This window comes from Hydra vulgaris, chromosome 02 (assembly GCF_038396675.1).
Source record: "Hydra vulgaris chromosome 02, alternate assembly HydraT2T_AEP".
NCBI lineage: Eukaryota > Metazoa > Cnidaria > Hydrozoa > Anthoathecata > Hydridae > Hydra > Hydra vulgaris.
The window spans coordinates 32,796,897-32,824,011 of NC_088921.1; the positions used below are offsets into that span (position 1 = coordinate 32,796,897).

Consider the following 27,115-nt stretch of genomic DNA (forward strand, 5'->3'; position numbering starts at 1 on the left):
AAATTTAAAACACCTTGTACAGTTGTGTGTTGGTGTATATTTTGTATTATGGTTTGAAATTTAGGTTATATAAGAAATTTTTAGATTTAGTTTGATAATCATTTTTTATTTGAGAAAAGATATTTAGGTGAAACATAAATGAACCGATGGACCATACCATAACATCATACAGCTGTAACTTGTCCATAAAATGAACTTAAATATTCAGCAAACAGTTTTGCCCCTTTTTTGTTGCGAGCACCGCAAAATATCATTTAGTATTGTATATTTGTAATCTGCTAAAATAATTTGTTAGCAAAACAACAGTTTTGAAATGTCAGTTTTCCAAGCTATCAGTTCCATAATAGTTTCAGTATGGGTGTTAATTTGTTTTGAATTTTTTCTTGATCTAACAGCAGTACTTCCTAGTAAACTTACAAATAACTTTGAGAACATTTCTTATTGAAAGTGCTGTCTTCACTGCAAACATCCTCTCTCCTTTATCTTTGCGACAAAGTAGTGCTTGAAGAATAAACTCACTGTGAGCATTTCAGGAAGAGCAATAAAAAAAAACTGTTTGCTGAATATTTAAGTTCATTTTTTCACCAAAAAAAATGATTATCAAGCTAAATATAAAAATTTCTTATATAACCTAAATTTTAAACCATAATACAGAATATACACCAACACAGAACTGTACAAGGTGTTTTAACATTTTTTCCATTTAGCCCATGCTATGAATACCAGATTTTTCAAAGTCTACTTTGCAAGTTTAACCAGCGGAGATGTAACTTTGATTACTAGATAGTAAGCCACTACCAAAATATATTTTTTTCTCAGATCATATTGGCTCACTTTGGGATTTGTTGTACATACTAATCTAAGAAAATCCTGAAAATTTCAGACCGATATAGGCAATTTTGGGAAATGGTTTTAAAGTTTTTAAGTTATTTCTTGTTTTTCATAAACTATTCATTTTTTATAGTATTTTCAATATTTATATACTTTAATACAAAATTTGATACAAATATTCTTTCCATTAAAATATTTGAATGTTATGGAATGAATTTTACCACATAATCTTTAACACTGGTGTAGGAACAGTGGGCAGAGGGGAGATCCCCTCCCCCATAACTTTTTCAAAACCTATTTTATCCATTCAAATTTGATTTTGCTTGCCTTAGCCCCTATTTATATCTGGAATTACCACGTTCAACATGTTTCTCTGCGCAAGGATGATCTTGGAGTTAAGGGACTTGTCATTATAAAAAAATAATTCTTGAAAGTAGTCAAGTCAAGGATGCCCTCGGACTTAGGTATGTGAACCAAATTCAAATTAAAAAAAAAACACTTTCTCAAGAAAAATATATAAAGTAATTTGTTTTAGATGAATTACATCTATTTTTTTCTCTGCTTTGGTTTTTAATTAGAATAAAGTTGTGTCTCTTTACTTGACCATAAACTATCTTTGTTGCCTCTGATACAAGCTTTACGGACCTTTCCAATGATTACAAATTGTTGGGTAAATCCGTAAGAAAATTTTTTAGAAGTTTTCAAAGCATTCTCTAACTCAAATGATGAAATTAGGATAGAAGTTCGAGGTTCGACCTTAATTAACAAAAAATCAATTAAACCACCCCATGTATCAGCGTGAAAGTTAATAGGCATAATTAATTTTGCTTTAATTTTTGGTTTGAATTTGGGATTTATTTCTCTTGATTGCCTTGTGTGCAAAACTTGCTTATTAGCTTGAGCCCTTATATCTTTTTTCATCATCTTGCAACATAGAATATAAAAAGTTTTTTTGAAGACAGCAATAAGAGTTTCCTTAAAGATTTTGAAAATAAATTTGTTTTATATTGTAATCTGTCTGACTTTTAAAAAGCTCTATTATAAAAAGGTCTAGAAGCATCTTTGTAAAGACCATACTTTGTAATTGTGCACAACAACTTGAATATTCTAATACAGTATTTGTAAAGTTTACGTTGATCTTTACTCAGATCAGATAAAGTATTGGAGTTTGCGTAGGAGTTAATCTCTGAATGAATAGGAACAAAATCAGCTATTGGTAAATCATGCAAATTATCTTCATATGCTGTTTGACCAATAAGGCCCTAACATTTCTTTGGATCGTTACTTTTACCATTTTACTTCAGCTATAACATGTCAAAGTGGTAACTCAATTTGGTGAACTACACATCCTATTAAATGGATTCGTTGGTTTAAAAGCCTCACTAATGTCACAACTTAGACATTATCTGCACCAGTATTAGCAGAAGTATTATTAAGAACAATGGCAACGAAACTACTAATGCTGTTGTATTTTTAGAGTATTTTTAGTATCTCGGTTGCCATTGTAATTCCTATTTCATTTTTTATTTCAATATGAGTTAAATATTTCTTAGAAAAAGGTCCACTTTCTACAGTAAAAGTTAAGTGATATTCATCCTTTACTGTCCTATTAATAATAGGTTCAGCATAATGATCATTTCCTAATATCTGTGCTGAACTGTGTTTCTCGCTAATCATGGTTGAAACACGCTTTTTGTGTCAAATTTATTTTTTCAGTGAAATTTGTGATCTGCCATTCTGAGTTATAATTTGAAAGTCTATCAAGGTAGCTATCGAGCTAGGAAAGCCTATCAATGTAGCATAACTTGAAGGTTTATCAAGCAATTGCTATGGCAGATGTTGCAGCGTCATTTCGAACCTTATAGCAACTTTGACAATGTTAGTTAAATCTGTTTAATTTTTTTCACTTAGTGGTTTTGCAAAAAACTCATGATTCTGATTTTTATAATCCTCATTGATAACTATTTCCACATCATAAGTTTTACTGATACGATCATAAGTTTTACTGATACGATCTGAAAGGAGTATCATGTCACTTGTTATATTAATTTTCTCCTTAATTTTTTTTTCTTGCAATCTAAGCCGTCTCTTTCTTATCAATTTGGCCTATCTGCCACATACCAAAGGGCCCTCGCTTATCTTTCTGATCCTTTAAATACTCTTGTTCTGAAACTGGAACCTTAAAGAAAGTATTTAAAAAAATAACATGCATAAAGAAAAATAATACAAAAAAACTAAATGTCTCCTGTTTGCTTTTTTCGCAGAGACATACATAGTGCTCGTTAGAGCAACCCTTGCATTAAACATTTCTAAAAGGTAATATGTATAATAAAATATAATGCCATAATTTGGGGAAGAAATGAAAAACTGTATAAGTTTAAAATTTGTTGGCAGATTAGTCACAAATTTGTTTGAACAAATATATAAGTCTAGTGTAAAGGTAAGTGTTAAAAAATAATGGCGCATTTTAAGGGATTTTATTAAATAACACTTTTAAAAAAAGCGAGCATAAAAAGTAAATTTAAAGCCTTAAAATTAAAAATTTTCAGATCGTATTCAAATTTTTTTTGAAAACTATTGAAACGGACAGAGTTGATATAGATAAAAACATTTGCCTCCTCACAAGAAACAATGTCACAATGTGTCATTGTTGATAATGTTGACATTGTTGTGACATTGTTGACAACAACGTGACATTGTTGACAACAATGTGACATTGTTGACAACAATGTGACATTGTTGACAACAATGTGACATTGTTGACAACAATGTGACATTGTTGACAACAATGTGACATTGTTGACAACAATGTGACATTGTTGACAACAATGTGACATTGTTGACAACAATGTGACATTGTTGACAACAATGTGACATTGTTGACAACAATGTGACATTGTTGACAACAATGTGACATTGTTGACAACAATGTGACATTGTTGACAACAATGTGACATTGTTGACAACAATGTGACATTGTTGACAACAATGTGACATTGTTGACAACAATGTGACATTGTTGACAACAATGTGACATTGTTGACAACAATGTGACATTGTTGACAACAATGTGACATTGTTGACAACAATGTGACATTGTTGACAACAATGTGACATTGTTGACAACAATGTGACATTGTTGACAACAATGTGACATTGTTGACAATGTCACAATGTGACATAAATTTTAAGTTTCATAGTATCATAGTATGGTGGATGTGTGTGTGTTTTTTTGTGACGAAATTTTGGGGCTCATTTGTTCCCAGTCTCCAACCATTGCAACTTTTTGCAAAGCATCATTATTTGACATAAGTATAAATGAATGTTTGTAGTTTGCTCCATGTCTGGAAGTTATCTCAAACACCGAAAAAAGCTGGATCCGTCACTGAAGAGAATGTTTTTTATTTTTATTTATTATTTGTATGCAAAATGTTTTTATTTATGTAAAAAGAAGAGTTTATTTTAGTAAAGAGTTAAATTTAGCTTGTTTACGATTAAAAAATTTTTTTAATTTCTTGTTGTGTTTAAAGTGAGAAAACTACATCTTCTAGTACTTTCATTTTTAATGTCGTCTAAATAACTTTTCTAAAATGCCGTTTTCGTCTAAAAAATTGTACTTTAAATGTATCGAATGTGTTTTGTTCATTTAAACAATGGCCATAAAATGGAGAAACAGTAATTTAATTGTGAAAAATCGTTTAAACACCCTAATAATTTTATACACCCTAATAATTTTATACACCCTAATAATTTCATACAACCTAATATTAATGTTTTAGACTAAAACAACAGAGAAGACTACACGATAAAATTCTCCAGATCTCAAGCAAGGTATGATCTTATGATGAAAATGCTTTTCAGCTAAGTTACTAAGGTGTCCAGAATAAGAAGGAGTCAGGGAAAAGTCAAAGACTCCAATCAACCTGATTGACAACCCATGATCATACCTACCTGTGCAATTATAACCACACCTGGAGACCAAATATGGGCAGATTTAACCATTGAGAAACCCACGACCACCCTTAAAAACCCTTAAAACAACCACTTGTGTGGTCATGACCACTCCAAAACTAAAATTGGGCCCAAAAATGAATCTTTGACCCCAAAAACCTTTATAAACATGTATCATATGTCTATATTTAACCCATAAATAGTTTTGCCATTTTCAAATAATTCTGGCCCACTGTGCATCCTGTCAATTTTTTGATTTTTTGATTTTTTGATTTGATGTGTTTTATGTTAAAAAACCAAGATATTAGTACTTTAAAATTACGTACTCTTTGGTGCCTAATAGAAGGGGGTGGGGGGTTGGAAATATCACTAAATCTTAATAAGCAGGGGGGCTGGAATAAGCGAGGGGGGGGGGGTTGGAAAATTTCGAATTTTTTTAAATACTTAAAGCAATAACTAAGTAATGATTTTGATAATTACTAACATATATATTAGTTTCTAAAAACAAGTAAATATATAATAAAGAAGTACTAAAGTCCAAAGAAGAAATACCAACAGAAGTCCAGTTCAAATAAGTTTCTCTCTTTACATATTTTGTAAAATGTCAAATATGTTACCCTCGTCCTCTTGTTCAACATCGGTATTATTTCTAAATTTTCGGTATTATTTCCAATTTTTTCTAAAATTTAATAGCCGGGGGGTTGGAATAAGAATGTCCTTGGTGAAAAATTAATTAGCGGGGGGGGGGGGGGATGTCTATTAGGCACCAAAGAGTAATTAAAATTTTTATTTTTTAACTTATTCATCATATAAAATTTAACTGACAGGTTAACTTCTTGTGTTTTCTTATTTTAAAAATGTATATAGAGTTTTATCTACCTATATTGAGAGTTGATTACCTCTAAACCAAATGGTTTCGTTGTACAAGCTATTAATTGAATCAGTTGTTAAAGTCATTATTTTCATAATTTTTAATTAAAATTATTTTCGCATAATTAGTAATCAGAAAGTAATGAGAAAAGTTCATAATGCGTTCATAAAGGTCCTCGTTTTTTGAAATTTGCCAACTGGCTTGTCTAAAAAGTCTAAATTTGCTGACTTGTCAAGAGTAAAGTTTGCCGACTAAATGAACGAAAAGTTCATGGATGAAGGGTGGTGGAGGGGGAGTGGTCACACCCTCAACACCCCCTCTTTGCGCTGGCCTTGCTCGAGGCACCTCTAAAAATGATTTTTCGGTTTATCTAGATTTAACAATTTTAAGGAAAGTTCTTAAAATAAATAATAAGAAAATAAGAATGTGATTATTTAATTTATGATAAATAATTTAATGGTAGTTTTGAGAAATAATTTCTTTTCATAAGGCATTATTTAAATTCCATAGAATTTTCTTTTGTACACGTCTGGCATAGTTTGGTCACCTTGAAAAATAGAATAGTTTTCGGACTAAACCCGTTCAGATATAGCCTATATTTGTAATAACAAAAGTTATTATAGAGCCTGATAACTACCGGTAGATCAAGTTATTATTTTCTGTAATAATCGGTAATCGGTTTTAACCGGTTGATGGTTTTTCTATTTTTTACCGCATAATTTCAATTCTGAACTTTATTGCTAATACATTGTAACTATGGCAACAACTTATGACGTTTTATCATGTACAATAATATTTATGTTTCAATAGAAAATAACAGGGAAGGGGAAGTTTCTATCTTAAATAGCATGGAAACAACGTTACTTTAAAATTCAGGCATCAATAGATTAGCATTCAATGATTATTTGTTATCAGCTATTGTAAATTTTAACTAAATTTTGTTTTTCTTTATGTTTTCAACAACATATTATTAATATTATTATTATACAAACTTTCACAATATTTTCAAATTTTTTGTTGAAAGCATATCAATAAACTCATTATTATTAAATGTTGGAACTTTTTTCGATCATAAGCCATGTTATTGTCGTAATAAATAATGTATTAAAGTAATTGCTTGAGTTTATTTAGTTTGACCAGAATGGCGATATAAATAAGAAAAGATATGTTTTATTTATGAATTTATAGAGATTACACATAAATTTATAAAATGTTTTGAACGCTAGACAAAAAAAGATTCATTTCGTATTCACTATTGATTTTTAAGTTGTTTTTTTATTAAAATACTGTGTTTAAATATATATTTTTATTAACTTTTATTTTTCTGATACTTCGTTTTTATTATTATTTTCTAGGTAATTGTTAACTAACTGCGTTTAAATTCAAAAAATATTAAAGAAAACTAACGTTTCCTCAAACGTTTAGTTATATAATCTACCAATTTTTTTTATTTTTCTTTTTTTGTAAATTTACTCATATCAGTTTAATGACAGATTTTAAAACCTACTAAAAACCTTGTTAAATTCTTATATCTCATAATTTAATTAAACTTTTAAATCTCATAATTACCATATAGGCGGTATGCAATGGGCGGTATGCAATGGGCAAAACATTTATTTCAAAGTTGTTAGCTCGAAAAAAAAGCGTACTTACTTTATGGACGACCCCTAATTAAATTCGTTATTTATATTTTAACAACTTAATAATGATTTGATTAAAGCAAAGCACGCTATTATATTTTTTATTATCAAAAACATTAAACAAACTTTGTTATAAAACGAAGAAACGAAGCAACTAAATTATGCGATTTTTTTCTTGAAAACTTTAAATACAAAAATACTTTTTTTTAATGGTTTTTTCCCTATTTTAAACTTTAAATAAAAATTATAGAATATAACATTTCAAAAGAAGCCATAAAAAAGAAGTAGGAGTTATAAGTATATTGTGAAGATAAAACTAGTAAATATGAATAAATAATATAGTGCACAATTGCAATAAATAAGATAATAGAAATAACAAAAAAAAAAAAAAAAAAAAAACAAAGCAAAAAAAAGTATAATAAAAGATATAGAAAACAAAAAACGCTCATATAGACAAAGCTTTAATAATTAACAAAGTGACCTAGAGATACAAAAGCGATATACTCAGTTCTAACTTTTAAGTTATATGGGTTTGTGTATTTTCAAGTCTAAATCAGTCTATTTAAAATGCGATGCCTTTAAGGTAATTTATGGATTAAAAACAACTAAAACTAAAATGGCGAGCTACAGTTTTTAAATTTAGTTTTCATTTACAGCCATCTCTAATAATCAACTTTCGCTAAAGACAAATACTTTTTACTATTATTCGTGTTACGAAGGAATTTTTTCTTTTCGTATTTGTTACATTTTCGTTACACTTTCAGCTAATCGATAAAAAAGCTTCATTGTTTATATCGGAAAGAGAAATGAATGAACTCTCATAGCTTTGTGAATAATTTACCTACTCAAGCGAAACGACTTTGAGGAAAATTGCAGTATTCAAACGTAAAGTATAGGAGAGCTTACATTTTTACTTAAGATCTTGTTATTTTTTTTAACAAAAAAATAAATCCGGGATTTTATTCAAACATTGACATAAATATCATTGAAGGCAAAGTAAGTAATTCTTTAAATCTATAGTTAAGATTTTTTTTTTAATCTTTTTTATTAAAACCAAATTACGATTGATATGATTTATTTAATATATTATCGTTATAACTGAATATATAGAGAAAAAAAGTATAAATTTCTAATAAGAGGGGTAGTATGCATAGTATATCTCGGTTTCAAACACGCGTATACGCGTATGAAATTTGTCTCACTAAGTACTTTAGAAAATGATTTATGACCAAATTAAACGCTGGTGTAGGAATGCAGCAGTATATTGGAATCACTATTCAGAAAAGAATTAAATTAAATGGACGAAAATAATAAAAATATTAAGATTTTAAAATGAGATATGTATTGTTTAAGTCTTTAAATTTTGTCGAAACATGAGTAAAATTCTTTACATAAATGGAATATTTTATTTACAAAACATTTCGCAAGCGTTTTGTTCGTCTTTGCTTTAATATAACCAGGATTACTAGAGCTTTGTCAGACTCAAAGATTTTTTTGCATTTCTATAAAGGTGATCGTGCAGAGCGAAGTTAAAAGTGAGTAAATTTTTATATATTTGTAAAAAAGTTCTGTGAAACAACTGAAACTTCTTAAGCTTTTATTTTAAAAGAGTGAAAGCCGCCTTAACTTGAACTCCGGATAACTCAAGCCCTTGTTATTTCTATTTTTATTTAGTAGTTTCTTTTGAAGTTTCTTCTTGTCAATTATATCTCGTTTATACTTATATCAAACTAATGAAACTGCTAGAGAATAATATATATATATATATATATATGTATATATATATATATATATATATATATATATATATATATATATATATATATATATATATATATACATATATATGTGTGTGTGTGTATGTATGTATGTATGTATGTATGTATGTATGTATGTATGTATGTATGTATGTATGTATGTATGTATGTATGTATGTATGTATGTATGTATGTATATATATATATATATATATATATATATATATATATATATATATATATATATATATATATATATACTCATACAAACATACATATTCCGTTTAGGACTTTATATATACTAATCCGTTTCTAGACTTAAAATTAACTAATAAAATTGATTTCATTACGACCGGCGTAATTAACTGCTCGTGGGATTGTAATAAGCCACAAAACCGAACAATAGGCGGATGTTTATTTTGGCGTTACTTTTTTAAGAATCTTTTAACATAAAGGTTCAATTGATTAAATATTTACATAACCCTACGACCGAACTTTCAATTTATTTTAATTTATTTCAAATCTATTTATGTAGATGACTTTATAATACATTATTATTTTGTCTGAACCTGTGGGATTAACATACATTGGGATTAAAAACGCGTCAAATTAATGCAAAGAATTACAAAGTTTGTTTTTATTAGTATTCAACTATGGAATTTTCATAATTTCATTGCCCTTTTCGAATACAAAACCCTTAACAAAGCACTTAAATAAAACACGTTTAAAGCTATTTATAAGTAACACATATGTAAATATATGTATCACATAAGTAATACATATGTAAATATATAGATATGTATGTGTATGCATTTGTAAATATATATATATATATATATATATACATATATATATATATATATATATATATATATATATATATATATATATATATATATATATATATATATATATATATATATATATATATACGTATATATAAATATGTATATATGCATATATACGTATGTATATATAAACATGCTATATATACATATGTATATATATGCATATATACATATATATGCATATATATACATATGTATATATAGCATGTTTATATATACAAACGTATATATGCATATATATATATATATATATATATATATATATATATATATATATATATATGCATAGGTATTTTTTTTTTTTTAGTTATTTAAGTGCTCCAAGAAGTCCTATTACAGAGCAGGGCGAAAGACCATTTAACCAGGAAACTCACGCCTTCTTCCTTACCAATGATGCATATATGGTCAGAGCCGACTTCGAACCTTCTACGATTCTGGGGGCCCTAATAACAGGTCTTGAGGGGGATCTCTGACTACCACTCTATATATACATATGTATGTATGTATAAACTTACAGCATCCAAAATTATACAGTAATATACTCATTATAACATTTAAAAAATTTATAATTTTTTAAAAGATATCAAAATGATTATTATATTTTGAAAAATTTAATATTTTTTTAAAAATATCAAAATGATATTTTTAAAAAAATATTAAATTTTTTTTATATAAAAAAAATTTTAATTTACTGGTTTTCAATTAGTAAATTAATTAAAATTTAATTTACTGGATTTCAATTTATTTCAAACTCTCATAGCTTCGTCTAAGTTCATTTTATCATCGTCCTTTTTTCATAGTCAAACCATTAAGATAAAAACCTTTTCTTAAATGAAAGTCTCACTCAAAAGGTTTATTCTTTTCTTTGTAACTTGGCTTTAAACCTGCCTCATTATTGTTTTAGTAGTCGTTCTGAAAGCAAAACTTTTTTGAAGATTAACGTCTCAATTTATTGCATGTGAAAAGAACCCAAAAACGTCATTAGTATTAAATTTTGAAATAAAAAAGGCAAGCTTTTCGAAAAACAAAGTCCATTACAACTAAAATTAAACTGGTGTTTTTTCTTTTCCCATACGGTTAACTTACCGGCGGTGCTTTTTTTTTGTTTCGAGAGCTTACATAGACAAGTTTTTGTATTGGAAACTAATGACGCAATTAGGTTTTAATATTTTTAAATTAACAATTATTTCTTGATGAATATATACTATGATGTACTATGATGGCTTGAAGGTGATAAATGTTCTTAATTTTAAAGTAAAAATAACAGTAAAATGTTTTAATATTCTCTATTTTTTATTTTTTTAACAAATCTTCAGCAAAATTTATTATTTTTGCGTCTCAGTTTAAATTATTAACAAAACATTAAACATATATTTTACCGATGTTTTTGATTTTTTAGAGTTTATTTTCAAAGCTGAGCAGAATTAAGTGAAATAGGTTTTAATCTTTCTTCTTTATAGAAACTTTGAAGAAACTAATGTAGATAAAATCTTAAGAAGATTAAGAAGAAGCAGGATTCGACAATAAAATCGGATATAATAAAATCGTAACTATAAAATTCAACAACCGTAAAACATCATTTATATAATTTTAAATAAAAATTTTTGTTTGTAAGTTTATTTTCTATTTTATGATTAAATAATACTTTTTATTAGAAATGACATATAATTTCAAGTGTAATTTGTTAAACATTTTATTTTTTATTAAAAATATCCTCAAGTTATTGATCTGATAAACTCAACAAAATTTGTTGCGTCCATTGACGATTGTTGCGTTTACTGACGATCTTTGCGTTCTCTAACGATCATTAATTTTGTAAACTAAGAGAAAAAAAAAGCATTTCGGTTAAATTTGTTTAAATTATTGACGTAACGTAGTTAAAAAAAACTGTAAAGTAAAGTAGTTTCGAAAGTTATTATTAATTTGGTTCAAATTTACTAACAAGATTGTGACGTCAATGACGTCGAAAAAGGTTTGACGTGTTATTAATTTTTTTTTACTTGAAAAATTAAATTCTTTAATCTTTTTAATTGTAAAGTTTTAAAAAAGTGTTTGAAGCCAAACAAAATAATAAACAACTCTATATTATATATAGTTATTTTTAGCTTTATTATATATAAAATTTTGCATTATTGTAGTATTGTTATACTTTGTTTTAATATTATATAATATAAGTAAAGTATTATAAGCAAATTTCGTTGGTCTCTTTTTTGTTGCGTTGCTTGATTTCTTGAATTTTTTTTCTTTTGTTTTTGTAACAAATTTAAAGCGAAATTTAGACATAGAATTATTAAATATTCTAAACAGATATTTAGAATATTAGATATCGAATTTTTTATTCTTATCGGTTTTTTTATTTATTAAGCTCAAGAAAATAATAGAGAATTAAAAAAATGGATTGTTATTAAAATTAATGTTTAATAAAATAATTTATCTTTTCATGCTTATTAAAAACTATATTAGGATTTTAGAAAAGACTTCTTTACTGATGGTATAGCTGTTAATTCTCCTCTAAATAATTAGATACCAAATATACATACAATAGGCAATGTGGTTTATCCTCCTCCGGCTAATTGTCTTACGGAGACCCCACACCAAAATCCTTTCAAGAGTCACAATCTAGACTAGTTTGATCAGTTAGCTTCATTATTTTGTTAAATTTAAAAAAAAGACAAATATTGTATTTAGATCACCTGTGGATTCCTTTATATTTCTTTAAATTTCCTTATTTATTTTTATACTATTTATTTTTAGAAAATAGTTAAAGGTAAATACAAACTTATGGAAATATAAAATGATTCAAGCAACTCAGAAATCTATATGTTGGGATGAAATTAACCAAGTACAGTATAAGTTCCAAGAGTTGACTTTTAAATCTGATGGTAAATTTATTTTTATATAAATATAAGATTTAATAAATTAATAAATAAATTAATAAGTTTAAATTAATAAGCTAAATTATTTTGAAACTGTCATGTTTTTCCCTTTTCCCTATGTTAAGCAAAAAACAATGGGAAAAATAAGATTTAGAAAATTAATCTACTCATCAATAAATTTTTTGAAATATGACGGATAAGAATTTTTAATATTTCAAATATGTATAAAGATAGTTAAGTTGAACAGGGGAAAGAAAATAAGAATCGAAAATAAATCTCTTCATCAATACATTTTTTAAATATGACTAATAAGAATTAATGATATTTCAAATATGTATAACGAGCTTTCTTAGTTAAGTCTTTTGTTGAGGTAGTATTAGCTCAATCTTTAAAAAGTTCTAAATCGTTTATTATATCTGTGATATCTTACATAAAAATTCAATCGATTGATGCAAGAAATTCTAGATCAAATAAACAACGTAACAAAACAAATGTTTATGCAAGTATTTATGTGTATCCAGAATTTTTCCGTCATATGTAACCTAATAGCTTTTTAGAAATTATAAAAAAATTTAAAGTTTGAAAAACTCTAGAATTTTATTTTTTGTTGTTTTACTGTTATCTTCTTATCAGCTACTAACTTTATCTGTTAAATTACTAATTCTAATGTTATATAACGTGGTATATACTTACAGTACAGGCTTGTTGAATTCAGCCTTGCATTTTGATTTAATTTTTAACTTTAATTTGAATACTTGAAACATTTTTAGCATATATGGGCTTTGCTTCTCATATTGTAAAAATCTTATCATTCTACGCGTCACTCAAAATAAAGCACTATCCGACTATTTCCGCATTATGACTAGGTTAATTGGTAGGTTGCCGTTACCTACAGGATAATTCAGTTAGTTATGCAACATAAGTTTTTAGAAGGTATCAATAAAATTTAAAAAATGATACATAATTAATAATATAAATAAAAATGATAAATTTTAAAATATCTACAGATCTAAGACATCCTTGAGGTAACTTTATTTATGAGAATGATATAATTCTATAGTATATTACTACATCATTATATTATTGAATATATTAAATTATTTTTTACATTTTTTAATACAGTAGAATTCTCTCTTATTCGAACTTTATGAGGGAAAAATAAAAGTTAATTAGATAGTTTTTCGAATTATAAAAAGTTAACTTTTTACAATGACATTTTACGATGAATGTTGGAGGTTTTCGAATTAAGGAGATTCAAATTAGAAAGACTGTACTGTATCAGTAAATTAGTAAATAATATATTGTAGTAAAGAATTTAATATTTAAAATTATTTTAAAGAATATTCGAGATCTAAACTCTAAGTTAGCATCTTGTTATTTAGTGCTTAGGCTTTGAATATATTTGTGTGGCTTTTAACCGTCAGAATTATCAAACTGTAAACGCTTGCAAACGAAATAATTATAAAACATGTAGACATTAACAGAGTCTCCTCCAAAAAAATCGATTTAACAAGAAATTGTTCTCGAAAAAAAAAATTTTTTTTTAAACAATTTAATTTTTTAAAATTGAATTATTGTAACTAATTTTACAGTTTGATGTGTTTAGCTTTTTATAAGAGGACATTACACCTCTGGTGTAAATTAATCAATTAAGCTGTGTTTCTGTATTTAAAAATTTCTGCTTTAGTTCTTTGATAAATCGTCATAATCTCCGTTTGGTGATACACAAGTGAAGCATCTGTTTCACATAAAAACCAAACAGCATGGCAAAAGTTTAGAAATTTAATTAACATAATGTTTCCAAATTTAGATTAAACATCTGCGCAAAAGCAACGTCTTTGAATGATGTGAAGGGTTTGTCTGAATAGACTAATGTTCTTGATTATGCAAACTTATCTTAAACAAAATTAGTTAAAGGTTGGAGAAACTTAATAAATTTTTTTAAACCAAGCATTAAAAAAATAATTGTTTTTAAATTTTATAAATATAAAAGTTGCCTTTAAGAACAATAATCTGATGTTTTTAGATTTGAAAACGTAATCATACTATAAGTTGCTACAGTAAAATCTCTCTAATTCGAATTTTATAGTGGAAAATAAAAGTTCGAATTATAAAGATATTTTCTAATTATTTAAAGTTGACTATTTGCTGTGACATTTTTCAGCATTTGATTGAATTATGGAAGTTTTCGAATTAAGTAGATTCGAATTAGAGAGATTGTACTGTATTTGCAAAAATTGTCTGTAAATTGTTGCTTTTAAAAGGGTGAAAGAATATTGTTTCTTGATTATTTATTTGAAAAGTTACAAGAAAATAGTTTTAGTAAAAAAAAAAAAAAAAAAAAAAAAAAAAAAACAGCTTAGAAAATAGGTTTGGTTTTTTTTTTTTTTTTGTCGGCAAATTTTTCGACCATCTTTTCAACGAATCGTCATTCACACGCGTCGACGCTGACGTTCTTACATTGGAAATAGCATTTCAAAATTACTGTGTAAATTAAAGCTATTGTTTGATATAATAATAGAAACCTGTCAAATAATATCTCATAAAACTGTATTAATATAACCACGATAGCGTGCATATAATTTATGAACGTGCTGGTAATAGTACCTTGATAATATAAAATAGACTTAATAAAATATCTTAATGACGCAGTGTTTCTTTTTTTCAATAATTTGTTTTTACCTTAAAAAAGTTAAACCTTACGGTCTATAATATGATTTTTAATTTTTAACGCAAAATTTTTAAACTTTTTAAAACAACATTTCGTATTTTTAAAAAAAGTTTTGTTTAAAAGTTCATTTCATCATTATTAGTTATTATTTTTATTTGTTATACTTATTTTATTATTATCTTTATTATTATCATTTTTATTGTTATTACTATTATCGTTATTATTATTATTATTATTATTGTTATTATTGTTATTATTGCTATTATTGTTATTATTATTATTACTTGCTTTATTATTATTGCTATTATTATTATTATTTGCTTATTTTATTTTTTAATTGTTATTTAACTTACGTTTGACATCGAACTTTCACGTAATTTTAAATTAATACTTTGATCTTTTTAACGATTAACTTTTATAAATAAGATTTTATTTTTGCTTTTTAATAATTTAAAGTTAATGAAAGAACATTATGGACCATTATGGCAAAAGTTTATATGTCCGTTTGTTTCGTTTTTTTGAAAAACACTTCTTTTATTTTTTTACTTGATAAGTCTTAAAAGATTTTTGAAACAAGCGGGCAAAAGATGATATATCTGCGTGTGGAGGGGCACAATCTTGAGTTTCTAAAAAAAATACTCTATATCTGAAAATTTCTTTTTGTAAAAAAAAGGTTCTTTATAAAAAAAAGTGAAGGGGTACATACCCCATCCCTCCCCCCCCCCCCTTTCCCCACCCCCGATGTCGTCGGCTCTGCGTTTAATGAAGTTTCAAGACTTTGAATCCGCTTACTGAAAAATCATGAAAATCATAAAAATTGGACATACCTACTTTTGCCAAATAAATCTATAAATATAAAAGTTAAAAAATCTCAATATTTAACGAAAGTTTAACGATTTTTGTTAAAAAAAAGGAAAAATGACGTTCAATAAAAATATTTAGAGAGCGTTAATTAATAATGGAATTCCCTTTATCTCAATGAACGTCGTCTTAACAACCTATAATTTAGGAAATATTTTAAATTTGAATTTATTACTGATAAGGAATTTTATTCTTTTTTTAGTAATCTTTCAATTTAGATAAGATGATCAATGTTAAACTTTTTTTATATATTTATTTTTGTTTGTTTGAATGGAGTTTTTACTTTTTTTTTATTTGTAATTTAGCAATTCAAGATCACTCAAGGTAACACTTTTGATCCTATTCGAAACCTTCCATTGTGTATTTCCGTAAAGTTTATTTTTTTTTTTTTCGTAATGTTTATTTATATATTTTTAAATTAACGTTACCTTTCATAACTACGTACTCCGTAACATATTTGTTTTCATTTAACCCTCCATTTTTGTAACCATTCAATACCAAATAGGGTTTTAAACACCCCTAAAAAATTTTTAATTATTATAGTTTGTTTTTTCTAACGAAGTGTGTATTTTTTTTAGGTATTTTGCATCCAATTCTAAAGTTGAAAATAGAACTGATGGAGCATATGTTTTACCTAAATATAACCGTGATTTAAATGCGCGTCTTTATTGTATCGGAAGAAGTGCCTCTTTAGACAGCTGTACAACAAATAGGGAAAAAATTAAAGACAGACAAGTGCAATTTACCTCTCAGCTTACACGAAAAAGCTCAGTCGTTCAATTAGCCAAAGATGATACAAGTGACTACAACAGCGACGAAGAAGTTTTTTCTAATACTGATAATTACTCTATGGACACGAATGTCAACTACAATGCAATTTTATGTCATGTTACTAATCGAAAAATTATTGACACAGTTGAAGTTTGTGTAAGAAATAAGAAAACACCAAGCGAAGGAGATGACACACTCTCTCGTAATTCTTCGGATTATCAGCTGAGCCGACGTGTAACGCTGACAGACGAAAACCAAAATCTCTTATCGAAATCGGTAATTAAAGTTAAATTAAAGTTCTATTATTGATATTATCAATTATTAAATATTAATATTTTTATTATCAATGCTTTTTAAAATTACTTTTTATTCGATTTAAATTTAATATTCTTTTACAAAATACATTTTTCTTACATTTTAGAAAGAAGAACTCATTGAAATAATTAATTGTCTCAAAGATGAGCTGCGCATCTGCAAATCAAAACATAAAAACAAGTCTGACGTTTAAAAAATCTGATAAACTTGTTTATCGATACGTTTATCGATTTATGTCTGTTTATCGATTTATGTCTGTTTATCGATATGTTTCATTTTTGAAACCAAATTTGAAATTGAAGACACAGCTAGATTTCTTTAGTTCTTAAAGAAATTTTAATTTAAGATGTTGGGAAGACTGTTACTTATCAAAGTAAACAACCTGTTTACTTTAAGGAGATAAAACAAAAATGTTTCTTTATTGGAAAATTATAACTATCTAAAACTTGTAAATAAAACATGTGTAACGCGCTAAAACATGTAAATAATGTTCAACACGCTTCAATGTGTAAATAGAAAATTTAATAGAGTTTGTTTGAAACGTCTACTAATATATATTATATTGTTATAAATTATATGATATTTATTTTTTCATAATTTGCAAATTATTTAATAAATATTTAATGAACAAAAGTTATTAAAAGGACTAGATGAAAAGATTTTGGAAGGGTTAAGATGATGATGGTACACTCTTAAAAAAAAAAGGTAGAAATTTCTACCTTAGGGTAGTATATGTGATATATTATTATGATGATATACAAGGTAATTTTTAAGGTAGAAGATTATATTAAAAATAATGATTTGATATACAATTTTCTACATTAAAAATATAATTTTATACCTTAATGGTATATTTGTCTACCTTAGAAGGTAGAAAGTTAGGGCCCTTAAACCCATAATAGTGTGCTTGAGAGTCAAAACATTTTTTGAAATTACTGTGATCAAATTTAAATACAAAGTTCGACCCAAATAAACTGTAATAGAATTTCTTAAAGTGGAAGGTTTTATACTATCTTATCAAAAAAGTGAAATTTTCTCAAAGTAACTTAAACTTTTTATAACGTTGTAAATTTTTATCTAAGTTGAAGGTTTTTGTATTTTGTATTTGTGCCAGTTAAAACTTTTTATCTATAGTTTTGTTTTTATAAGTTCAACTCTTTAAATTGCATGCAATAATTGATGCAATTTGTTTATTATTTCGTCTATTATTGGTTTAAAAAGGTATGATATAAACAAAACTTTTAAACTTGGTTTAGAAAGGTCGTGATTAAGTTTATAGATTATTGTTATTTATGTGGTATATTATTGTACTAGGGGTCGTCCATAAATTATATCACGCTTCAAGCAAAGGGATGGGGACTTTATTAACAACTCCTGTACAGGAGCTGTTACTAAAAAAGTCAAAGGTTACAAGGAGGAGAAAGAAGTCAAAACATTCCAAAATTGCGCGACTTAATTTGTGAACGATCCCCTACTTTTATCTTTATAAATTGATATAAATAATGAACGTATTAATTGTCGCGTAGATATTGTTATAACATGACTTTAATTGAATAAGATTTTAACGTATTATTTTAATTTATTACTTTGTATCCTTTTGAAATACAAACTTACATAAGAATTAAATTTTGTATATAAAAATGTGTAACAAAAAAGCGAGATAAAAATGCAACAAGCTATTTAGTTTTATTGGCTAATATGCAACCAGTATTTGACACCAACCATCAACGGTTTATACAGCAGTTACGCACGTATATTACTATATTTGAAGTATACAACTCAACAACAAAAAAAAGGGCACAATTATATTTGCCATCACAAATATGTCGTGCACTGATTCACTGATGCGGGCAGATCAACGTCTGCCTGCATACTCAGAAGATGAGTCAACTGCTTTTGAAGTTATCAAAAAAACAACATAAAGATTTTCAAACTCAATTCATCCTAAATACTACCTTTTAAATTTTCAACATTAAGAAAACAAGTAACAAGAATGTGAAAGAATTTCCATGACGGATTGCGAGATAAAACTAAAAAGCGTACATTTGTGGGTAGGGACAACAGGATGCCTACCAAACTTGTACCTTAGTTAAACCCAAACTGCTGTTATCGGAAACTCAAGATTTAACATTTCCAAAAGCTGTGGGGATTTCTATTACGCTGGAGCGGATAGCTTAAAAAACACGATAGTTTGATCATGTAAAGGTTGTCGCAAATTGTTCTCTATACGACGTGTATGGCCAGCTGAGAGATAACTAAATGTATTAATTTTTAAAAATTTACATTCTACGCAATGAAATTGAAGACAACATTCAACAACATCAATAAGTCTTAGATTTAAAAAAGTTTTAATAACTACCAAGTTCAAAATCAAAAAGAGAAATTAATTTGGAGTTAATTGGCATCGAGCATTCTACCGTTAACAACTTTGTCATGATTAAAAGTAAAAATAAACGGAATGCTTTGATAGGGGGTTCGTGTGAGTATACATGTATTCTTGTTTCAAAAATTCATTACATCATTGTAAGGAACTATGCAAGCTCTTGACAAAGTGATAATCTAATTGATGAAGTACAACGTCATCTAGTTAGAAGTAAAAAACAATCCATTTTAATTTAATTTGATTAATAAAATAGATACAACATTACATACCCGCCACTTAAAAATAATTTGTATTTTAAAAATACCAACGTATTTTTTTTTTTTTTTTTTTCAAATAATGTCTTCATTATTTAGTAACAGATTAGATTAGTTAGATTAATAAGAATGGAGAGTCGGCTTTCTAAAACAGATTAGATTTGTTAGAGTTATTACAATGAATGAAGAGTGGACTTTCTAAAGTAGAATGGTTAGTGTTATTACAAAGAATGGACAGTAAAAAAAAAATTGGTCACCTAGAAATAATTTCTGTTGAGTACCATTTTAAAATTTGATCATAATAATGAATGTCCCAGCAACAAGATAAAAACGAATCAAAGAACATTAAAAAAAAGCAGTATGTGTATAACTATATTATATAACTACTAATTTTAATTTTTTAGCTATTAAAATATTTTTATAGTGAAATTATTTTTATTTCTTTAGTTTCTAATGTGTAAAAAAGTTTCTTTTCAAGGTTTTACAAACGTCTTACACATTGTTTGATTTATTTGATAAAGATAAAAATTGGTGTTTTATAAGTAATAATTAGGAGCACATTCATTTAATTTCTGTTTTAGAAAGAATGACCAGCTCACCATTTTTTTTAATAACTTAAACTAAACTAATCAGTATAATTTATTTTTACATATTACACCATGTCTCATCCATACCATCACACAGGAATTTCTCATGGTTGTAAAAAAACTCCCATTCAGCTCTCATCTAAATAATCTTCTTGATGGTGGTATAGGTTTAATGTATTTTATAGTTTTTATAATGATCAGAACTTCCATCAAATAAATAAAGATTTTTTATTGATCTCCTCTAAATATTCCTTAACGTTTTAATATTTATAAAAGTTTATAAAAGTTTGCAGTTTTCTTCTGCAGTCCACAAAACATGTATCATGGTAATTGGCAGAAAAAACAGAGCAATTTATGCGGGATATCTGATTTTGAACTTTTCCTAATATATAACAGCAAATGTAATTAATTTTTTCCGCAAAAAATTTTTTATTTGAATGTTCAAAATGGGCAAAATTTTACGTCAGTGAAAAACAGCTTTAGAATCAGAACCATTCTTAAATCTTGACAATAACTAAAATTAAAAAAAATTTGAAACAGGGTTTAAATGAGCTTAGTTTACATGTTTTTTGACTGGAGAAGATAAATTTATTTATTACGTCATTGATGGTCAACATTATATTTTAAGTTTAAATGTTGTCTCACTCCTATCGCAAGATTCTGCTTGCATTGGCCAAATACCTGGCATAGTTAAGCATTCCAGGATTTCAGTTAGCCAAACCGGATGGAAAACAACCAGTGGATACTGCCATGCAAATATTAAGCAAGTATTTTGGGTCAAAACTAATAGATTTTTATGGATTACTTCTTTTACTACATCTACTAACTTCTTGTGTAGCTATTTTCATTTTATCTATGTTCGAAGCAAAACCAATGAAAAGAAGTTTTTTATCGATTTAATTTTCACTATAAAAAATTAAGATAAGGTTCATAATGAAAATTTAATGTTAAAATGCTTGCTCTACCTTTAAAAACTTTTTAAGTTAAAATAATGTTGTTTTAAGCAGAGCAACAATGCGAGTTGCGCGATATCAATTTTTACAATTATGATTTTTGGGTACCACATAGAAACCTGCAGAACGTTTGCTAAAAAGAGAGGAAAAAAGTAGCACCCCCTTTAACTTAAACCTGAAATTTTTTGTTCCAAATTCTTATCTGATCCTATAGAACTTTTTGACTAGGGATTTTCAATACTTCTTCAAGAGATAAAGCCTTCTTACAGCCAAAAATCAAAAAACGAAAAAAAAATTTTAAAATGTTTGTTCAAAAGGTACTTCAAATAGTTCGAAACTTCAAGGTACTTTATATTATTACTATTACAAAATTTTAAAGTACAAAACTTCAAAGGTACTTCAATTAGTTTAAAAGGTAGGTAATAAAAGGTAGTTTCAAAAGGTAATTAAGAAATGCGATGAACACTCATTAAAAATCAGAACGATTTTATAATTATTCATATTTTTTATATTTTTTTTTTCATATTTTCATACACTTATATTTCAATTTTTAGATTTTTACTTGAAAAATTACAATTATTATAGGTATGGAAAAATTACAATTTTTACAATTATTGTATTATACAATAATTGTAAAAATTGTAATTTTTCCATACCTATAATAATTGTAATTTTTATACAATGCATATTATTTACAATGTATACAATGTATATTATTTACATTTACAAAAATTACAATTATTATAGGTATGGAAAAATGATAATAAAAAGCTTTTCACCATTCTAAAATTATGGGAAATTATATAAGCTTTTTTATTGTAAAATAGTATAGGTTGTTAAGTTGTTGAATTACGTTATTATTTTTTGTAAATTTCATTATAGTTACAATTTTGGTCGAATAAAAGATTAATCAAATCAAATAAAAGTTATGGTCAATCAAATATCGAATACAGTTATGGTCGAATAAAAGATTAATTGGATTGAATAAAAAAAAAGATTGGGATAATAATGGTTGCATTGTTCGCTGGTGATACTGTTATATCATAAATGCAGTTTCGAAGTCAGGTATATTCGACACACCTCTAAATATAAGCAAATTTGATGAATACTCATTAGAAATCATGACTTTTAAAACTCTTCATTATTTATAAATATTTTTTTCATATTTTCATACACTTATATTTTAAACTTTTAGATTTTTTCCTGAAAAATTACGGTTATTATAACTATAGAAAAATAATAATGAAAAACTTTTCACCATTCTAAAATTATGGTATGTTGAATAAGCTTTTTTATTGTTAAATAATATAGGTTGTCGACTTACATTTTTTTAAATTTCATTATAGTTACATTATTATTTTTGTAAATTTTATTATAGTTACAGGTATGGTCGAATAAAAGATGAAAGCAAATGGAATAATATAGGTGGAATTTTTCCATTGGCGCCATCGAAATTACTAAATAGCTGATCATCGTATTTATTGTATTTTTTTAAGTGTTCTAGTAATATAAGCTAAAAATTCTTTATTTGTTATTTTTATAATTGTTATATAAACTAGCGTCTTTATTGCTTAGACAACAAACTAAATTAGTTACACTATAATGTACTACTATATTAGTTAAATGAGAAAGATTGTTATTTTTTTTTTTTTTTAGTTATCTGTGCTTAAGTAAAAATTTAAAAATGTTTTTAAATTTTTACTTTAACACATATTTCTTGAAAAAATAATCTTACTAATTTAACTGCGTAATCTTTAAAACACAAATAATTCAATTAAACACCAAATAAAAATATAAAGTTCCACTATTAACTAAAACCCAGTTTCTGAATATAATACTAATAATTCCTACTAATTTCTCACCAAAACCGACTAATCCAACCAAGTGCCGAATAAAAAGCTTATTATTCCTACTTTGTCCAGATTCTATTATTCCTACTAAGATTTTAGTATTCCTACTAAGTTCTGATTGTACTAAAACTTGCTAATACGGCTAATGGACGAATAAAAATCTGAGAATTTCTTCTAAGTTGCAATTAAAAACCTGCTTATACTCTTACCCATCTTATACTTATCCATGCGAGTACTCGCAAGGAAATTAGTATTACCAATACAACTTAATAAGTACTTAATAGGATTAGCCGGGTTTTTTTGGGGGAATCTTTTTTTCACTTTTAAGTTTCCTAGCACGTTGTGTGAGATGTTTAGAAACTTCAAGGTACTCTGCAGCGTATTTTTGAGACTAAGATTTAGATATAGGAGTTAATATTTGAGTGTTAACTTTTAATGGTTCACTAAGTGTTTTTTTTTCATTTCAATTATTAATTTAGGAAGATAATTTGCATTTTTTTATTCTTAGGTAAAAAAACATTGGGGCTACACCATAGCTTTAAGTATTTACTCCATAATCCTTTGTTTGTTTTTCCTATCTTTTTATTTTACTTTCTATTACAACTTATTAATACTTTGCAACTCTATGAATTTTAACTGGCGTTACTCAAGTGAAAATCGACAAAATTGTTGTTTATCATACTTTTATGTTGTTTATTATACGAGCAGCTGCAGCGCAGTGGTTAAAAAAAGTTAAAAAATTCTTTGGAATCATGTTAGATAAAAATTATTTTAGAGAAAATAAATTTATAATATTTCCATGGAAATTGCTATTAATGGAATTCTATATATAATTAAAAATATATTTAAAAAAACACCATTCAACACTTCTATATTATTCATTTATTTATTGCTATATAAATAATGCAAATATTATACGAGTAAAGTGCAAATATTATACAAGTAAAGGGAAGTGCTCACAAAACCAAGATTAAATCTCTTTATCGGCTTCAGAAACGCGCAGCTCGAACAGTTAATTATGCAATCGTCTTTCAAGCTTAACACCATTTTTTAAAGAAATGAAAGTTTTGAATATTTTTTCTATTCTGGGAGCACCTTAATAACTACTTAAAAAAATTAGAAAATGAAATTTTTACTTTTGCTAGAATATGTACAAGATAAATTTATAATGAATATAGGGGAGACCGGGGTACGTTGGTCCACGGGGTAGGTTGGCCCATTCGAGTTTATTCAAAGGCTAGACGCTTTAACAAGCTGGGAATCTAAGTGAAGGTTGGTAGTAATTCAATCCCTTTTTCCAAAAAAAAATTATATTTATTGGACCATATTTGAGTGTGTGGGGTCGTTTTAACAATTTTTGATAGATCAAAGTAAATTTTGAAAAACTTGATTAACGTGTTTATACTCACTGACGTTTGACAGTACAGCATTATTCAAGTGCCATGTTTAAAGCTTATAGTGTAAGGATTATTTTAGTATATAATGTTCCACAAAATTAGTTGATGGTTTAAGAAGAAAGTTGTTCATACTCTAAACATGACAATGGGGCAGATTGGCCCGATGCACCTGGGGCACGTTGGCCAACTTGTCCCGTAGATTTTTAAAATAATTCGGGTAAATTTGTGACGGAAAAACTGTTTTTGTTACAAAAATATTAAAACTTGTAAAACATATTAGATTAGAAATAAGCCTCATAAACAAATTGGCATTTGATTTTATACGTTTTTTTGGGTTTTATACGTCGATAATAAGAAAATATCACTCGTATACATAATATTTAAATTTCGATAGATAATCTTATTATAAAATGTAACTTTAACTTAGATTTACATATGTCTAAACTTAAAAATTGTATATATTTATATATTATTATTATATATATATTATTTAGCTTATAATATAACTTATATATGTAAATTTAACTGATATTTAAACTTTTACATACTAGTTATACTTACATATATAAATTTTATACTTTAAACATAATACACTTAACCTTTCATGCTTAACACTTAAATTTATATATGATATATAAACTTAATATGAGTTATGTAAACTATTAATGATTAAAAGTAAATAAGTATTTAGTATTTTAAAAAAGAAAAAATATAAAATGTACTTTTTTAAATATATAAATATGCAGGTATATAAATAATTAAATAAAAAAAGAAATAGTTAAATATAAAACATGTAATAAAGTAATGTACTTTTGGTTTTTGCATTTTTTTTAGACCTACCTAAAAATGGTACAAAATTATATTTGCAAGTCACAACGTGGAAAAGTGTCAGAAGAAACAATGTTATTGGCAGTAATCAATTAGAGCAGTTAGCAGAGAATTTAATATACCCCGTAAGACTCTAGGAAGGTCTTGCATATTCAAAAGGTTGCCATCTACACCTAATGCTTTGGTTCAAACTGAAGTAGAACTTTATTGCCAAGTGATTCTTTCAAATTCTAACAATGATAACATACTTGAGTTTGATGTTACTGCAACAGTACATAAGTCTAATGCAGAACATACGCCTGATAACGCAGCTATAGGGAGAGATTTACTATCACCTAAATTTGATAAAAAACCCTGACACAAGTTTGGCTAAGCCAAAAAATTTCAGTTATTTCTATTTTCTCCAACTAATTTGATTATAATTTAGTACTGTAATTTATTTAAACATATAATAAGATGCTTCAACATAAAACACTGCTTTAGTATATTTAAAATTTTGAATTTTTTTAGAGACTTATACCTAATATGATTTTAATGTTTATGTCTAATGGTAGTATATATTTTATATTTTTTTAGGTATTTGAGCATAAGCAGGAAGCTTTGCTTGAAGAATACCTAATGAAAGCAAGTGATATTTACTTTGGTCTTCCTCCTAAAGAAGTTCGACGGTTTGCTTATACATATGCTGTTGCTTGTAGCAGGAAAATTCTTCACTCATGGATAGAACTTCAATCTGCTGGTAGTGATTGGTTCTACGGATTCTTAAAAAGGCATCCAAAGCCTACTATTCGCTCTCCTCAAGCAACAAGTTTAGCTCGGTACACAAGTTTTAATAAACATAATGTAAATTTTTTTTTTGAAAACTCAAGCAATGTTTTGACTAGGTTAAAATTAAGTGCTTCAGACATTTGATGAGACTGGAATCACAACAGTGCAGCGGCCTGACTGTGTTGTTGCACGTTGAGGCTTTCGTCAGATAGGTCGAGCAACATCAGCAGAATGAGGAGCATTAGTGACTATGGCTTTAGCGGTTAGTGCGATTGGCAATAGCATACCTCCATATTTTATCTTTCCCAGAGTTAATTTTAAATCTCACTTTATTTGTGATGGACCAATAGGATGTGATAGATCAGCACATTCTTCAGGATGGATGACAGAGATAAATTTTCTGTCCAACATTTTTCTATTCATGCACGTTGTTCCAATGATCACCCTTGTCTGGTATTGATTGACAACCACAGTTCTCATCTTGATGCACCAGTACTTGATTTTTGTAAACAAAATGGTATCACACTTTTATCTTTTCCAGCACACTGTAGTCATAAACTACAATTATTAGATAGAAATGTTTATGGTCCTTTTAAAAAGTTTGTGAACTCAGCATTTATGTGGTTTTGCATAGAGCTGTGCATTAAGAAAAATAATCAATTTAAGTCAAGACCTCAAAAAAAAAAAAAAAATCGGACTTAGG

At 26.7% G+C, this 27,115-nt stretch overlaps 1 protein-coding gene across 5 annotated transcripts; it reads left to right on the top strand.

Moving 5' to 3' along the window:
* Window positions 1-8,070: 8,070 nt before the first annotated feature.
* LOC100207087 (uncharacterized) lies at window positions 8,071-17,967 on the top strand. 5 transcript variants are annotated; one of them, XM_065790638.1, is made up of 6 exons: window positions 8,071-8,289; window positions 11,359-11,508; window positions 12,653-12,780; window positions 16,612-16,630; window positions 16,885-17,353; window positions 17,499-17,967. In XM_065790638.1, the coding sequence occupies exons 3-6, from the start codon at window positions 12,693-12,695 to the stop codon at window positions 17,583-17,585; spliced, it is 663 nt and encodes a 220-aa protein (XP_065646710.1). In that variant the 5' UTR covers window positions 8,071-8,289; window positions 11,359-11,508; window positions 12,653-12,692; the 3' UTR covers window positions 17,586-17,967. The 5 variants fall into 5 exon arrangements, with proteins under 5 accessions (XP_065646710.1, XP_065646711.1, XP_065646708.1 ...); XM_065790639.1 differs by lacking the exon at window positions 11,359-11,508; XM_065790636.1 differs by lacking the exons at window positions 8,071-8,289; window positions 11,359-11,508 and adding an exon at window positions 8,691-8,828.
* The last annotated feature ends 9,148 nt before the right edge of the window (window positions 17,968-27,115 follow it).